An 18,529-nucleotide genomic window follows, 5' to 3' on the forward strand; every position below is an offset into this window, starting at 1 on the left:
GAGAAGTTGAAACAAAACGTCTAGACTGCGTTTTTAACAAATATGTCTGAAAGTTTCTGTCCTTCCCCGTGAGATGTGGAATAAAAGACGCATTTTTCCTGCCAAGGCTAACTTTGGCTCGGCTCGGCTCATTGTTAATCATAAGAGAATCTTTGGGCAATGAATCGTCTCGGAGTCATCAATACACAGAAGTTTCAGTGGTTATGAAACAAAGGCTGGCATTGTAAACCCTTTGCTTTCTACAGAGCAAACCGTTCAGCCAGCATTAAGTTAAATTACTGCATTGGGGGATACGAGAGGCAACAAAGGAAGCAGTTAAGACCAAGAAAATCAATCACAGAGAACAAATCCAAACTGTCTCACAATCAGCCAAAAAAATCACTTGGAAGGATAAAAATGAAAAGCATGAAAATGCAGCAGTTGATATGTTGTTTGTTTACAGATAATCGGCCAACAGAATCAGTGAAAAATAGAATTAGAGTATTACGTGTGATTAATCCTTTTTAGGTATATTTTCTCAGAATAGACGTGGATTTCAGTGTAGCAGGTGGTGTGTGTCTGGGTAATGATGGAGGGGTGTGGCCTAAAGGCCCCAACATACTCGGACGTCTCCCAGACATGTCTGGGCAAGGATCATTTTTTCATGACCGCGTACACGGTGTCGCACATTAAACTAACCGGTGGAAACAGTGTTCACATGGAACTGGTCTTCATGTGACACTGGGCTGGTAAGGTTGAGAATAAGAGATTTATGAGTTCATGTTGTTTCAAAGTTGACGTCAACGTGACATAAAGTTGTCACGAGGACGTGATAGACACGTAAGCGAAAATGCTCAACAGCAACAGGTTTTACATTTTCACGCAAATAGTGACATGGTGAATTATAAGAACAAAAAATAAGACGTCATCCCAGACTTCTTTATCAGCAGCGGAGCAGAGAGGAGGTCCGATAAGACGAGTCTGACTTTTCCTTTTGTTCTCGAACAACGGCAAGGAAAGGATGTTCGGGTATGTGCTCATTTTTGATCGCTGCACAAGTTATTACAGCGATCACAACTTTCGGAACATAATAAACAAAGCTCATTGAATGGGGATCTACATTTCATCCACATTTCTTGACTGGGACTGACGGAGAAAAAACCAGTTAGAACCACATCTTTGGAGCAGGGCTTTAGATGTACACACACTCGTTTACTATGAGACTGAATCATCACTGGTGTGTTGAGCAAACAAACTGTTTCATACTCTAACTCTGTTCTTCTCAATAAACTTGTATGATCTATTTTTGTAACTCACTGTTTTACACTGGCATTCGCACAGGATTTGAATTAAATGTTAAAATATAAAATGATGTTTCCAATCATTTTTATTGCTACTCAAGTTTCCTGTCAAGCCAAGTCAGGAAAATAAAAGGACTACTTTCCCTTTCAAGCAGTAACCACTGTCAAACATTTCAGCTTACATCACAGAGCTCCTTCATTTCTTCTGTCATCCATCAATCATGTTTCTCAAATGTATTAAATCAAGACCATGTTCTCTCCGAAACAAACCCCAAAAAAGGTTGTGTGGCCCGACATGAAGCTCCATCAGGTTTAGACAAAGTCGCTCGCAAATAAAAGACTCTTTTGGCGAGAGTCGGCTGTGGTGACAGGACACAGGAAGCGGCTGACCTCACCAGTTAACCACGTCACATTAATGTGAGCGCTCGGATCACGGACGCCGAGGCGCAGCCTAGAGCGTCGCTCACATGTACACACCCTGCCATGCAAAAATTCCTCTGAAGATGAAACACTCTGAATGAGGCGTCTCACATGAAGAGGACGCAGCTAACAGTGAGGAGGATGAACACTAAGCGTGTGTGTGAAAGTGTGTGTGTGTGTGTGTGTCGTAGCAGGGTCTTATCATGGCTGACTCCTTCTCCTTATACAGTCATAAATGAGGAATGTTTCTTGAGAGACTGAGCTCCTCTCCCCTCTTTTCCTCCTTTAATCTATTCATCTTTCACTGGACAATATTTTACAGTGTTTTACTCGAAGGTCGGCTTCTAATGTGATCTGGACTTCACTCCCCGCCCCTCTCCTAGCATTTCAAGCTGATCTGTCTCAACTGAATTAAAGAGGAAATGCATATGTTTCTGTCACAAAAAAAATAAAAAATGATAGGACCTTTATTCAACTAAAAGTTCACAAAAAAGCGCCAGATGCCAAACAAAATAATTAGCCGTGCTACTAGCATTTTTAGCTTGTTAGTGGAAGTGTCCCCGCCACCTGTGGAATGTCATTTCATAAACTACAGTAATGTGAAGAATTAGGGCTCCATACAACAGCTTCAATTAAGCATCATCTGTTATATTATTTCAATCTTTTTATCTGAGATTTCCGATTTGAAAGACTGAAGCAAGACTGAAGCTAAGATCTACAGCTCGGTTACTGGAGCTCATCTCTTAGCTAAGAAATCACTTTGTTTCCATTGTAATGAATATTGTAAAGAAAAACGAAAACAATGTGTGTCTGTCATTTTACAGTAAGATACAGAAAATGACAGACAATCCTGACCATCCTTTCTATGAAATATAATAAGTGTCTTCAGTCAGAGGCTTCTTCAGAACTGCTGTAATACAGACTTCAATAGGAGATCCGTCCTGCCCACAGCCATCAGCGTCTAGAACAACTCTTTCAAGATAATTGTATAAAATGAGTAACAACATTTACTTTCCCTCTGGGATTAATTAAGTACTTTTTAGATTTGAACTGAATTGAAATGTGATTATGGTTTTTATGATTCATGGATTAAAGGTTAAATATGTGAACCTCATGTGTGAGGGTGTGTGTGTGTGTGTGTGAGTTACTGCTTCCAACATCGTGCCTCCTGGGATTGTATGTCTGTAAATATATTTACAGACATACAAGGGTCAAAGCATTCCCATCCCAGAAACACACACAGGCGAACACACACCCCATCAGAATACATGGCTTCTGTCAGGGCTGATTCCGCCTCCTGATGGATGAGCATGGATTTTTCATTTGGTATGACAGATCTGCCATCCGCTCTCATTTCTTATTTAGAGATTTTCCAAGCAAAAAAAGGAAAAGCAGAATTAGGAAAGGAGAATAGTATGTAAAAAAAACAAAAAAACTAGCAAAAAACAGGTAATACGTCATTCTGCTTTAGTCCCATAGTTTTTAAGATTTTTTTTTTTCCAAGGATCTCTTGTCATAGTTACGTAGATGGAGGAAAGAAAGATAATCCTGAGCTACTTAGTAATGCTGGGAACAGTTTGCATTAATTGAGCAGCTTTATTTTATTCAAGTGGGTTACTGTGACCAGTGGTGGTTTTTAATGTGGGCCATATGGGCAGTTGCCCAGGGCAGCAGAAAGGGGAGGGGCAGCCAAGAACTAGAAAATAAAATATTTGCTACATGTGAGCGACGCTCTAGGCTGCGCCTCGGCGTCCGTTTGTATGGATTATTGTCGCCTTTTTGCCAAAAGTAACTTTGGGGGGGATTGAATTCACCACCTATTTACTTTCAAAAGATATTTTAGGCAAAAATAAAGTTTGTTACTAGCTCCCCACAAATTATTATTTTTGATAATTGCATTTTAATCAGTTTGGGGGCCTCACAAAAACGAAGTTTTTTTTTTGTTTTTGTTTATTGAGAAAATTTGAGAATTTTCAAACTCAGACATTTTTTTCAAGAACATTTCTGAGACCAACCTCAAAACTTGAGTTTTGTTTTAGCAATTTTCCACTTTTCAAACTCAGAAGTTTCCAAGTTTTTCGAGAAAATTTCAGAGATTTTGTGACAGAAATGTACTCCTCTTGTTTTTCTAAGTACAATACGCCGTGGTAGTTTCTGGTGCTTCTTCAGCGTCGTTTGTGTCGCCTTACTTGGCGCCTGTACTGAGATCCAGGTTTTGAGGCCTTGTTGATAAAATCAAAGTACAGAGAAGTTGTCCTTCAAGGGAACCAATCTACTTACTACGTGGTTCAATTCGTCTCCTTTGGAAAGGAGTTTTGTGCGTTTACATCCACTGCGTGCCCTTAGTGGTGATCTTCAACAATGTCGTGCTTCCTCTCTCATCTCAGCAGTGATTTGTAAAACATGTAACTCTAAGTGAACACAAGGTTCAAATTGAAGGAAGTTGCATGCGAGTTTGCAGATTAATTCCAAAAGCCTTCTTACAAGTGTTTTTGTGGATAATGAAAAACGCAGACATCCATTTTCTGCCAGTCTCAGATAATGGGAATCAGCAAAAACAGCAGCAAAACACATGGTTTTAAAAAGACAAAAACGGGTCACGTGAACCCTTAACATCTGACCACTGGGGTTTTTGAACGTTAAAAAGGATAAAGAACTCACGTCAAAACGTCCCATACACGGAAACAATTTAGCAAGTGGAGCAAAATCCAAAATCTGCGGCATGATGCTTACTGGATTCCCTCTTATTAGTTCTGCGGTAATAATTTTCTGAGCAGAGCTTATCTCCGCAGCTCATGAAATGAAGAGTAAATATTTTTGCCTGGTGCACAAAGAACAGATGTCCAATAATAAACCTCCCAATAATCCTTCACATAGCTGCTTGGCCCTCGGTTGACTTCAGGGCGATAAGAACACAAACACAGGCAGCCTGATGTCAGAGCAGTGAACTTTACACAATGATTTATAGACGTCGACGAAGCCAGAAGAAGAACCTTCATGTATTGTATCTGTCACTCTGTATCTGCTGGAGTAGCTCTTGTTGAAAACAGGAAGCAGTTCATAAGTTGCTATACAGCTCTATCACGGTTGCTTGCCAAAAAACAGACGGTCATTTGCAAAAGTGTTCAAATAGGACCCACCATGTTTTAAACTATTTGTGTGGCAGTAGTTTTGATACGTGACCAAAAAAAGAAGGCAAAAATGTCCGTTCGAAATCCACAAAACAGAGAAATGTATACTTTCGTTCGAGGCGGTGGGAGGTAGAACAACGTTCTTTCTGGTCAGGATGTTTCACACTTTATGAGAACTCCAGTATAAAACCCTTGGGAAGCCATCAAACATCCTTCTCCATAAATCCCAGAAGATCTGTCGGACACGATGCGTGCGAGAGAGAAAACGTCCTGACCAGAATACGCCTCAGTAAAAGAACTCCTAAACACGGCTACGAGACCAAAACAATGTTTTTCTGTTTTGTGTTGGTTTTTACAGCATTTTAAATGCTGATGTTTTCTTTTGGTTTCTTGGTTGGGTCTACTGTTTTCAGTGGTTCTGAGATGTGGTTTTTAAGCTTAGCCTCTAATACTAGCATAGATTTCATATAATATTAGAAAGAAGGTGGAGGAATATTAAAATCCTTAGCTTCTTGTAAATGGAGAAGATGGGTGATGCTATCTCGGTATGCTATTGCTAAGCTAGGTCACTTGAAGATACCTGAGTAGAAGCTGAGCACAAAACCTTCTAAAACACAAACCTACAGGGCAAGTGAGTGTATTGTAAATTAGCTGAAAGACAGAGATGAGCTTAACTAAGTCTGTACTGTACACAGACGCACCAACAGTTTGTCAGTAATTTAGAAAGTAGCACTAAGCTAATCAGGATGAACGTCACCTACAGATTCATTACCACCAACTAACAATTGTAGTGAAGAATTACAAGTACAGAGCTCTCTTTAAGCTGAGCACACACACACACAAACACACACACACACACGGAGCAGTTAGTTGGGTCTAAAATGTACACGTGTACATTTGTAATCTATTTTAACTAACAAATTAAGTAATTGGCTGTTTGATTGACGTCCACGGCTTATGGAGCACACCATGCTGAGCTCCGTGATTCAGATGACCACTTTAAGTATTCTTTTTCCAAGAAGACCTACTTCTAGTTAAGCTTCTCATATTTACCATAATTCACATTTCTACTCCTTTATTCTTACAACATTTTTCCCTATTTTTTGTGGGAGTGCCGCAAAAGACAGGATAATTGTGAAGTTAAAGGACAATGATAAACAGTTCTCAACGTTCTTTAGAAAAACCTTCGGCACCGAACTAAAGCCACGAGAAGCTTCCTTCTACTTTGAGCCAACCGTCACGTGAAAATCACGTAAAATGTCACGTGAAAATCACGTAAAATGTCACGTGAAAATCACGTAAAATGTCACGTGAAAATCACGTAAAATGTCACGTGAAATCCCAAAATAATCCAAAACGTTGGGAGCTTTGACGACAACATTACTGAAGAGATGTGCAGTCCACTGATGCAGAAATGATTATTTCGTCCGTCACACTGCTGCTTTTAAATCTGATTAAAAATTTAAGCGGTTCTGTCACACCGGTTATCTTTTTAAAACCACCCAGAGTGGCTACGTTCCTCCTCTGCTGTCTGCCATGCCGGTATCTTTCCATCGTGCTAAGTCTCTTCCTCCTTATAAAAGAAGCCTAGTTTCTTTGTCTTCTTATCTGATCATTTCATCAATGCTGTCAGCCCCCCCCCACCGCCCTTCCTTTCTACTCAACTTGACACTACCATGCATCCATTCATTCGCCTGTCCTGTGACATGCATTCATCCATACAACCACAATCACAACATCAACGTGGGACGACAAAAGGGATATATAAAAAGACATTAACTCCATGGAGTTTTTGCCATCAAGAACTGGATGACTGGCTCTTGAACCAAGAAACAGCTGTTGTACACAGAGATGTACATATTGGACACAAAAAAACCCTTCTTGGGACATTTGCTACCAATTTCACGCCTAATAACCGTTACAGGCGTAAAGCGTCTCGTCATACTTTTGCCGTGACGCATCACGGCGCTCCAGCACAAAGATGGTATTCTTGCTTCGCCGACTTATGTAACTGCAGGTCGGCCTTGGCTGTCTGTGGCCGCCATCATCCGTGACCTTTCCCACTACAGTGCTTTATTTTAACATTCTAAAGGAGATTCTTGCCATTGGCACCAGCAAAAATGTGTGGAATATACAATGGTGGACTGTATTTGGCAGTTATTGACATTATTGAATTGAAAACGCTGTACTGTTGGCAGTAAGGTGTTTTCAACCTTAAACCTTTTATGTCCCCCCCCCCGGTAAAACCCGGTGCATATTTTCCGCAAAAAGGTCTAGACCATATTTAGACTCTAGATGCCAAGGCTAAACTCCATGTTTTTTGGTTCTGGCCAGGAATTGTGCGCAAGAGATTTGATTGGCAGCAGACTACATTCCTTGATTGGTTCATGGATTTACATGATTGGATGATCTAAGGTGGCACTTGTAGCTCGTTGCAACTGGACGGGGCAACTCGCAACGAACAATTATACCGAGAGATTTTTTTCCAGAAACTGGCCGCCCAAAGTTACAGACGCAAAACGACATCTTCAAGAGTCTCGACCACAGATCCCGTGTTCTCACGTTCCCACATTTCTGCCCAAGTTTCTGTCGGTATTCACGCCCACATAGTGAGGGACACGCTTCCAGTGGAGAGGCACCAAACTTGGCTGGGACTGAGCCATAAATGAGTCTTGACAATGGAGAGGGAGCTTCAGCAAATTGAATTAGTAGACATTCCGTTTAGGTTCCAACACTTACAGGATTATAACTGTAACTGCAGCTTTAGAAATAGTGGAGTACAGCTTCTATATAAAACACAATACACATCACATTCCAAAAATATGTCGTCGTTATTTTCTCCCAAGCAGCTCACACCGGCAGCATTGGGTCTGTGGCCAACACTAAGACTATTGAGAAAAGTTATGGTGGTTAACAAACAAAACAAAAATGTCATAATCTTGTTTTTATGGAATTGCACATTCTAATTTCCTGGAGTTCTGTTACCACTCACATTTTTAAGTCATTTTGATAACATTTCCATCCCCCACCTGTTGCTGCGCACTGCTTGTCGGTTGCCTGAATAAAGGGTTGATGTTTTTCCCTCACTTTGAAGAAACCTCAAGAAAACTCAAATTTACGGAATATGAGCTAAAAGAGGACAAACCACTTTCATTAAAATGACACTGTTTTAAAACTGCAGTAAACAAACGACAAAGGCTACAAAGTCATGTAAGCAGTGGTTTGCATCTAGCTGCCAGAGAAGCTAACAATGCTAATTACCAAGCTAATAACAGATTGTTGTACTTATTTTACATTCCAAAGAGCAGAATTGCAAAAAAATAAAAAAGTATATTTAATGCAATAAACATTTGAAAACTAAATAAATGCATGTTTATTTTATTGATTGAGTCTGTAACTCAAAATTAAATGACAATGAATGAGTGCTTTAGATAATATTTGAAATCCTTTGAAATCCAGTTAAACCAGCTAGACATCTCAGCATCTGCACAAAGCTGTTCTGGACTGCAGATTATGATGATTGCCCTTTTATACACCAGACCATAATACACATACATTTGCAAGATTACCCTTGTTTTTAGTATGACTTTTAGATTTTCCTCACAGAATGACTTGGAGGTTCCTTGTGACACATAACTGTCTCTTTGAATAAAGTTGCATCCAAATCCTAAGAAAAGGTTCCTCCCTTGACAGAAACAAGATAATTACATTTTCGACATGTCATCACATTAATTCCTCTATCCATTGTCTACTCCTCATTACTTGAGAATGGCTAATAATCATGTTATGAACTGGCCTATTTTTAATATTACAATACAAGTAAAGATCTTTGTCATACATGTAAAGAGTGTTTCGTTCCTGAACGCCAAACATTGTAACCACTGGGAGTATCTGATAAGACATAAGAGGCCTGAGTGTTTTTATTTGTGGTGGGATTCGTACCGGCAGACGGTGATGTCTCCGGGGTCCGAGCTGTGTGGCGCGGTGCCAGGCTTGAAATTGGAGACGTTGAAGAAGGAGAGCGTGTGGTCGATGAATCCGTGCATGGTGCCCGTCTGGCTGTACATGTACTGGTAGACGAGCCGAGGGACGAAGTCTGACGTGAAGGAGATCACAAAGGCCTAACCAGAGGAAAATAACTGAGTCAGACTATTTCATTTTTTATGGGATTATTCCTTTAAAACCTTAAATCAATCATGAAGTTGGCACTGGCACCCTACTAGACCCATTTTAACAGAATTTGTATATATAAAAAATATATATATATATATATATATATATATATATATTTCTTTGGTTCTTTGTTTTGTCTGGATTGAATTCGATCTCTGGCTGGTTTTGTGCGTCAGTCATCAAAAAGGGCGAGAACTTTTTAAAGTTACGATTCGGGCAAAGGTGTCCACAGCAGAGCCAACGCAAAAGTATGATAGAGATTAAAACACGTTAGAATTGGTTCCAGAACATGTCTAAAAAAGTCTTCCAGTTGAAAACATTGACTAGACATCATCTTATCTAGACCAGCTGGGTTTCCGTAACAAATCTGTGCAAAAACCCTGTCAATATTCCGCTAGTCTTTTGCAATGGCTGTGTTTCTCTTAAAAAAGAAACGCAATTAAAATCACACAGTTTGTTCACGTGACAAGTCATTATAAAACATGCCGTGTCGTCATCCTGGTCGTCTTCTTTACGGTTTGCACCAGTGGCGACATTCGGTTGTTGATCACAAAACTCCTGCGATGCGGTTTTGAAAAATAAACCAAAAGAAACCCACCTCATCCTAACGGAAAACTTTTTATTGGAAAAATTAGGTTTTTTGAGGGGGGTTTTCAAAGTTGTCATGTTTCTATAAAATTTATTTTCGATGTCAAATTGCGCAATTTTATGGTCAATGGAAACGCAGCTACCGTCTCGATGGTGGGTAGTTTCTCTTTGCCAGTCCAAAAGAGGTTTCCCTTTCGAGAGAGGGCCACAAGAAGCAACTTAAGACTTAAGACACTTACTGAAGATTTATGAAGGCGAATAGTACATTTACACAATTTGGAAAAGTCTTCTGAACAAATTAGTTGGCGACAATAAAAAAGGAAACAGGCTCTTCAACTAAAACCTTCACACTTAACTGAGATTTGCTGAAGCCTAAATGGACTTTGAATATGGACGGATGACCTGTGTTCCCTCTCCACTGCATTCCATCTCCTTGTTTTTACAGCACAATGAAGGACTGCAGTCCTTTCGTCCATCTCTCCAGCTTATTCAAACTCCTGTCCTTTGATTTGGAACCCTTCAGAAATATCTTCAGTATTAAAGTAAACAGAAAAGGATTTGGTTGGTTGGACAATCCCCAGCCCAAAGCTGACCTCACCAGTTTAACATTTCTGAACGCTTCAGCAGGAGAGCATCATATTTTAAATGACTAGCTGACTCACGCTTAGCTAAGTTAGCTATTGTATGGTCCCTCTTGTGAATTCCAAGGCAAATGCATTTGACTCCAATCTGAGCTCAATATTTGGCCACAAAGTTGTTTTTTTTGTCGTTTTTATTATCCGTAAAAATCACCATCAACTAACAAATCCACTAATAAAAGGCAAATGCATTTTTACTGTTTGGTTCTTCAGGACATTTTACCTTTCGATGATTAAGCTTCTTAATTTCATCATCTTTGTTTATCAAAAGGGGGGGAAAAAATAAAAACTCATTGGCTTGAAGAAGCGACGAGTAAGAATATTTACCAGCAGGTCATGTGGGAAAACAGAGAGATTCCTCCCAAGTTCTTATTACTTAATTACATCGCATAATTGTGTTTGAAAATAATTTATTTAACATGGAGACTGAACGAACTGAAAAAGGAATGCTAATAGCATTAAGCTAAAGTAAGATTATGTGATAGGGATGTTGCTTCCGGAGCTTCAGAGGGAGGTTTCAACTTTTACAAACCAGCTGTTTTTAAAAAGGCTGCAGTTATGTTCATACTTACATTTATTATTACTGACAGTTTTCCCATTCCGCTCAAAATGTTGTACCATATGCCTGGAGAAGAGAGAGAGAGAAGCAGCAGAAGAAGAACAACGACGTCAGCTTTACAGTAGTGTGATCACCGTTTAGAGTATTTTTATTCAGGTGAAATTATTTCCAAGTTGTTTGCGATAATGCTCTTGATTTCTCCGAGTGTGTGTCTGCCAAACTTTGAGAGATATTTCTGCTAAAGTGGGGTTGTGTGAAGTATTAATGAGTAGTAAGTAGGTCAGCCGCGCTCGGAGGAGGTTTTAACGCGGCAGGCGGAGGTTTAGTGGAACTGGGCCAAATGTTAGAGATGTTATGAACATGTTGAAATAATACAAACTAAAACCGATATGAAAAACTGATGCAACAAAAACTTCATGAGGTTTATTTTGCTTACAAGCCGAAACATTTCTCTCTTTGGGGGCTGCAAAGAGTGTGTGTGAACAGTAGCTTTCAAGTATCGCCACAGACTGGAATTGGATTTAGGACTGGCCTTGGATGTTCCATGACAAAAATATACTCTAAGCTGAATTATTCCCGTCAGATCGTCAGTTCCCGAAACTGACGGTCTGATGGGAATTTATGTTTGACTCCAACTTTTTTTTTTTTCACACATTGGTACCAGCCTGTTGGTAAGTTAGATGAGCTTACCGATGTCTTTAGCCCGTGCAGTGACTGGCCTGCGTAACTCTGTGACGAACTTCCTGGCATCTAGCCGGATCTCAATGACGTTGTTCAACAGGGCGAAGAGCGGGGCCAGGGGGAACGACGCCACGAACAGAGACACAAAACCAAACTGGATAACTGTGGAGAGACGCAGAACAAAACCAACAAAAACCAAAACAATAATTATTTGCTTCTGTTATATACAGTTAAAACTAATTCACTGTGTTATGGGAAAGACAGTTGTAGATCCATGACACTTTTATTCCACTGGAGAAAACACGCAAAGAAAGAATTTAAACACTGAAACAAGATGGGAGGATTCATTTTCTAAAACATGCTGCTTTGCCATATTTCTCATAAATCCAACATTATGGATTTTCTGCAGTCTACGTTCCTGAAATTCTTTTAAGCTTCCCTTAGAAACACTGAAATAGCCCTTTAGAGTTTAGCACCAAATTAAAATTATGAACTTCATTCAGATACAATTTACACACACACACACACACACACACACACACACACACACACACACACACACACACACACCTCAGGAACATGTTTGTGATGAAACATTTCTTTTACATGTTTGTGTGCCCCCCACCACCCACATGGAATGTCCTCCTGGGTGGAGAGCCATATAACTCATATTGATAAAAAGCTCCAGTCAAAGGAAGGAAGCTGCATTCATATTCAATAAATCAGAATGTGTCTTGATGAGGCTCATAAACAAGTACACAACCTTTTGAAAATTGACAACATTTAAGCAGGTATTAAAAATATTTTTCATAAAAAAAAAAATATTTTTGTATTCAAAAATATTTATATTAGTCTGAAGTAACATTTCAACTTTAAATGAATTATTACGATTTTTAAATTATAATAATTAACAGGCATAAAGGCATTTAAACATCCATCTGTGTGTAATGAATTTATAAAATGTGTGAAAATGATCCTGAAATAAATAAACTTTTCAATAAAGTACTAATTTATTGAACAGGAAGAGCTTCATTTCTATTTTTACATGATTTCGTTCTAAATGTGAACGGTTCCTATTTTCTTTTAAAGGCAACACGTTCAGCCGTGAACTAAAATAACTGCGTCGGATCTGTGATTCTTTTCTGCTTCAAAGTGAAACAACTGAATGTTTTGTTTCCTCCGAGTTCTCCTTCAAAGAGCAGAAAGATTGGATCTTTCTTGCAGAATATTGCTGGTAAATATCAGGTGCTAGATTTCACCATGATAAACGTGAATATTTAGCATCTGTTGCCAAAGGGGGAAGCATATCTGATCAATGAGAACGTTGTGTCTCTCTCGGCTGATTAACGATCGGTTCGCCTCCTTCTTAAGAACGACCAGAAGGAAACCCGAGACGGACGCACCAGTCGGCCAGCCGGGGCCCCCCGACGCGTTGCTGCGACCGGAGCGCTGGAACCTAAGCAGTGTGGGAACGGGGATTTCCAGCGAGCCGGAGACTGACGGCTTCACCTCGGGACACCACGCCGAGACAAAGAGTGGCCGGGAAGAGAATACGGCAGCGGCGCAGCGAGCGCTACGGGGCAGGCTCAGAGTAACCTCGCCGTCTACCTGAGCCGAGGTCGCCGGGTCCGGCCCAGCCACACAAAGGCGGCGCAGGAACAGACAGGCCCCACGTAGAAAAATCCCTGCAAACGGCAACAGTCCTCTCGTAGTCATGACTGTCAGAAAGAGAGAGACAGTGTGTGTGTGTGTGTGTGTGTGTGTGTTTTCCATGTGGAGTGCAGACATTTCTGACATTCTGCGATGCGCCCCGAGGCGGGTTTCCTCCCACCCTCCTGTGTCAAACAAAATCTCCCTGTTCAACACATAAAATTGACTTTTCAAGCTGTAGAATTTGGAATGCAATTAAAGACCTGAAACGTCTGACTAACGCCGCCACGCTTCCATGTTACAAAACGCTTCGCCACGTGGGTTTGCAGGTTTTTGCACGTTGTAGTTCGGAGAATAAAAACAAAACAACAATTTACATTTAGATGTTTCTGCTGTCCTGTTGCTGAACTTTGACCCCCGTCAACAAGGAGAAAAGCAACAAAGACATCAAGCTGTGGCGGCGTCTTTTTTTAACGTGACAGCGCGCAACCATCAGTCACCGCTCCATTTTAACGTCTTTCAACTAAATCAAACGTCTTCATCCAGCCCGGCTGTTGAATGAAGACGTCATTCTCCATCTTGAAATTTATGCTGTTGAAAACATTCCTTTAGTCCACTGAGGTCACAGCATCCTAGTTGAGTTGAGGTGTAACCACGACAGGATAGATAGGAGTCATTGTACAAAAAAAAACAAAAAAAAACTTTTTACCAAAGAAAAAAAACTCAGAAATATTAGGATTAACCTAAAAAAAATGGTCTAGAAAAAACCGAGAAAATTTCTGAATATGAAAAGTAAAAACAATTTGCTCAGAAATTTTTAGATTAATCTCAGAAATTGTCGAGGAAAAAACCTGGAAATTTCTGAGTTTCAAAACGTGACATTTTTCAACTTTTGAAATAGAAATTTCCGAGTTTGTTCTAGTGTCCCTCACTATCAGGTAAGAAGACTCCCTAATTTGGCAATGAAGTAAGAATAATTACTAACTGCAAATCCGTCACAGTTGGCAAGTTTTCAAATGAACCCAGTATCATTTTTCAAAAATCTGTTTCTATTTACTCTTTAACAGCATAGACTGAATATTATTTACAGAATTCTTTATGAACAATAAAGAAACTCATAATAACATTACAGCAATCAAGCTGAGCAGCATTTTTAAATGTCTCCTCTGGTATTTCTGATTTTACCATGAGGCGTTCTCAACCCTTCTAAACAAATTATACTCCTCTAGGCTTTTTCTGAGGAAACAGCAGCTGCAAGTATAGAAACAGTAAAGTTTGGTCCAAACTGAGTCACATAGCAGAACAACAGTGTAACAGCTTCTCTACAATAGAAAGTCTTAAAAATGTAAAAAAAAAAAAAAAAAGAAATCATGTGAAAGTCTGATCGTAAGAATAAAACTGTCCAAAATCTATAACCTACAACCTCAGTAAACTGAAGCAATGTCAGCTGAAACTCCTACACAAACAGAGACTGATAAGTTCACAGAGAAGACAAATACTTCTTCTGATCCTCCTAAAGTCTTTGGTTGCATGTTGTTACTTGTAATGCAGTTAACCTATGAGATTTGGATACTTGTTGACGGATCGCAATAGTTTCTTGGCTTCTGTTCATAACACAGAGACATAAAAAGTGTTTACCCTCTGGCGGCTTTCCTCTTTTTATTGGCTTTTGTTTAACTCTTAAATGTTTCAGATTAAAAATGTTTTAACATCAGACAAAAACATCCAGACCAAATACGGAATAAGGTTTAAAATGATGTATATATACAGTGAAAGTGAAAGCTTTCATTGTATTAACTGTAATTACCAACATCGTTAAATCAACAATGAGATAGGAAAGCTGAGCTAATCTTTATTAGCCTCTAACCACACCTGTTCATTCGAGAAATTACTTAAATAGAACCTGTCTGACGATAAAGATCTCATCTCATAAAACACCATTTAAAACAAATGAATTTCTTAGCGATTCTAGAAGTTTTGGTCTTCAGTGAAACCACAATGAATATAAATTTGCTTAATGGAGCAGTATTATGTAAAATTGACTTTTTTTTTTTTTAGCTTTACCATCATGTTATGATGTCATTTTCTCATCAGAAACACACCTGGAGTGTTTCATACATGTTTGAGACATCCTTTAATCTCCCATGGCAACCATTCATCTGTGCAAAACGCCTGGGAGGACATAGCCCCGCCTTCCAGACAAAGCTCCTCCTCTGAGCTCCTTCAGACTAGCCAGCAGCAACTGGCAAACACCTGGTGGAACTGCACATGCTGAACGTTTCACATCTCAGTGAAACACTGGTAAAAACATTAAAGGGTTATGATAACTTCCTGAAGGCGGAGTTTCAGAAAGAGCAGCAGCTTCTTAAAGAGACAAAGGCCCAATTGTAAGGACTTTATAAATGGAATCATGTGATGGAAACTGCTTTGTTCTATTTGTTGTTTGCACTTTATATATTGTTAGTTTATTTGTCTTTGCCCTCTAACCATGTGCTGCTGCCTTTTTCAACCAGGTCACCTTTGTGGAGGAAAATCTTAATCTCCATTACTTTCTTTTTTTTTTTTTTATCTGCTTATATAAAGGTGCCGTAACAATAAATAGCTACAATTCAACATTCGTTTGATCATTATTTAAGTGTGGCAAACAATCAAAAACACTTTTCACAGAAACTATTTTTACGTCCCTCCTGAACAGAAAGTTGAGATGCTTTTCAAATGACGCCAAAAAACACATTGTTACTATTTAACAACAAGACCATGAGAGTGAAAACTAACTACCATTAGAGCAGGGGTGGGCACTCCTGGTCCTGGAGGGCCGGTGTCCTGCAACTCTTAGACGTCTCCCTGGTCCAACACACCTGAATCCAACAGCTGAATCACCTCCCAAGTGCAGTCAGGTTCTCCAGAGTTCTGCTAATGACCTCATTATTTGACTCAGGTGTGTTGAAGTAGAGAAACATTTAAAAGTTGCAGGACACCGGCCCTCCAGGACCAGGAGTGGCCACCCCTGTATTAGAGAGATGTTAAGTCATTTGTCTCAATGAACATGTATCCGTGAGGGAAAAGAAAGCTTTTATCTTGCCTGTGTTTATGCGCCGCGGTTTCTGGCTGACATGGACACACTGTGGTTCGGTGTAAACACCGAGCCTATCTGCTCACTTAGAGCTTCCAGAAAGCAGCACGTATACGTGGTTGAGTATCTATTACTGTTTTCTCTCTCTCTCTTTTTTGTTTCCTTTTTGAAGATTTCACCATTTGCTTAGTGAAATGAGATCTAAACAACTTCCACAAGTTTCAAAGAGCGGATCCCATCCAAACAATTCCAGAACATCCTGGATCCATAAGCTCTTCGGTCCGACTGCGTGTGTTTACGAGCGGGTTGTGTGTGGGCGTGTTGGCGTGTGCGTGTGTGTGTGAAGGAGGTTGGATTATGTAAGAGCTCTCTGTGATGTTCAGGGAAACTCAATTAAAATGATTGTTGGTTTCTCATTGTCCCCGAGGCTGTTTCCTCTCTCTCTCTGTGTGTGTGTGTGCGTGTGTGTGTGTGTGTGAATGCAGACTCACTCATCTCCATGTACTCTGGTGTGAGGCCCTCAAATGGAGCCAGAGCGTAGTCCAGGTTCCACTGCTGGGGAGGCCGCTCCTCGTCCTTCTTCTTCTGAATCGTCTCCTTCTCCTTCAGCGCGTGGATCAGCTTCTTCAACTTCCTGTTCAGATTGAGCCAAAGACACAGAGAACTGTTCAACGCAAGTGTTAAAACTACTCCACTTTGCAGGGATTCTGTGTTTCCCTGTGAGGTTTAAGTATTTCTGACTGTTTGTAGACCACACTGTTAGATGGAAATTCTGATAAAAGACTCGAGCTAGCATCATCTAGCATCATGTTGCCATCTTAAAAAAAAAAAAGAAGAAAAAAAAGTTCAACGTCAAAAAGTCTGGTACTTGTAAAGTGAATGTTATGTGAAGCCTTTTATGAGACGTGATGTTTGCATGAAATATAGAAGCTTAGGACGTTTCCTGAGGCATCCAGAGGAGTCAAGAAGTTCAGTTTCTCTTAAAACTGGTTTTTGCTTCGTGACATGAGGCCTGAATGAAGCTGCTGTGTGTCTTTGTATTCCAATGGTGTCTGAAGAGACAGCTCTGGAAAAAATTAATAGACCACTTAAAATGATCAGTTTCTCTGACTTTACTTTTTAAAAGTATATGTTTGAGTAAAATGAACATTGTTCTTTTATCCTTTGAACTACTGACAACACGTCTCCAAAATCCCAAGCAAAAACTTTTTTATTTATTTGCAGAAAGTGAGAAATGGTCAAAATGACAGAGAAGATGCAGTGCTTTCAGACCTCAACTAATGCAAAGAAAACATTAATGTTCATTTGGAAACAACAATACTAATGTTTGAATTCAGGAAGAGTTCAGAAATCAATATTTGTTTCACTGCAGTGGGCTCTTAAGTCATTTTTTTCCAGAGCTGTATGTGGCATGTAGCATGTGCAATCTAATCTTTGTCTAAGCCAGGCTGCCACAAATTGTTTGGATGTGTCGGAAAAGTAAGCATAAACAGAATGTTACGCTGACATTACAGCGCTACACGGAAGCTAATCTAGTGTGCTAATCCTCTAAAATTGCCGCATTAGTGAGAACTGTCTCACATTGATTTACCTTTACAATTTGACAACGAGAGGCTGGGAGTGAAAATGAAATAAAATGAGGGTAATTTAGTTGTGCATACCACTAACTCAAAAGTTAGCTCTGTTTACCCTTAAAGCCCTACACAAACACACAGATTTAACGGAGGCTAATGCTAACGCGCTAAATCGGTAAAATCAACCATATTAGTGAGGATTACCTCACAATGATTCACACCCCTACCATTTCGACCAATCGGTAACAATCCCAAATTGTAAATGGCGAATTGAACTTTAAGAGCAAAACGGTCAAGCCGTTTGTAATTTCTGAAAATGAACAGGTATGTCCCTGCAAATATTAACTTAGTCTCTACATCCAACAAAAATGTTACCTTTCCTCATGAAGACACACAATCACTACGCTAAAGCTTGAGGGTATTTCCTTTTGTAACATTTTGACCCAATGTGTTAGTGATAAAAAGCCATGACGGTTTGTTTTCCCTGATACTTTCAGCATGAAAATATACAACAATAAGACACAAAACTCATAAGGTCAGAAAACATTAAGATTCTGACAGTTTCAAAGTATGTTCCTAGTGGATTAAACTTATCCTGCAAGACACTAAGAGAAATTTGTATTCAAATTTATGAACATTAATTGAATCAAAAAGCAAAGACTTAACAGAAAAACATGTAATGTGTGTTTTTGCTCATGTCAACATTGTTAATATGTTGCATTAACTGTAAAACATTATTTTCAGCAAAACATAGCAGGTCTG

General features: G+C 39.6%; 1 protein-coding gene across 4 annotated transcripts in view; it reads right to left on the bottom strand.

Annotated features, from left to right (window-relative positions):
* The window catches only part of ano2b (anoctamin 2b), a 70,183-nt gene that overhangs the window by 7,925 nt on the left and 43,729 nt on the right, over positions 1-18,529 (bottom strand). For all 4 annotated transcript variants that reach the window (XM_044107906.1, XM_044107907.1, XM_044107908.1 and 1 more), the window contains 4 exons: positions 16,685-16,827; positions 11,480-11,632; positions 10,803-10,855; positions 8,774-8,952 (listed from right to left, as the gene is read on the bottom strand). In XM_044107906.1, coding sequence (XP_043963841.1) covers positions 8,774-8,952; positions 10,803-10,855; positions 11,480-11,632; positions 16,685-16,827 — 528 coding nt within the window. The remainder of the gene's footprint in view (positions 1-8,773; positions 8,953-10,802; positions 10,856-11,479; positions 11,633-16,684; positions 16,828-18,529) is intronic.

Source organism: Gambusia affinis, linkage group LG23 (genome assembly GCF_019740435.1).
Source record: "Gambusia affinis linkage group LG23, SWU_Gaff_1.0, whole genome shotgun sequence".
Taxonomy (NCBI): Eukaryota; Metazoa; Chordata; class Actinopteri; order Cyprinodontiformes; family Poeciliidae; genus Gambusia; species Gambusia affinis.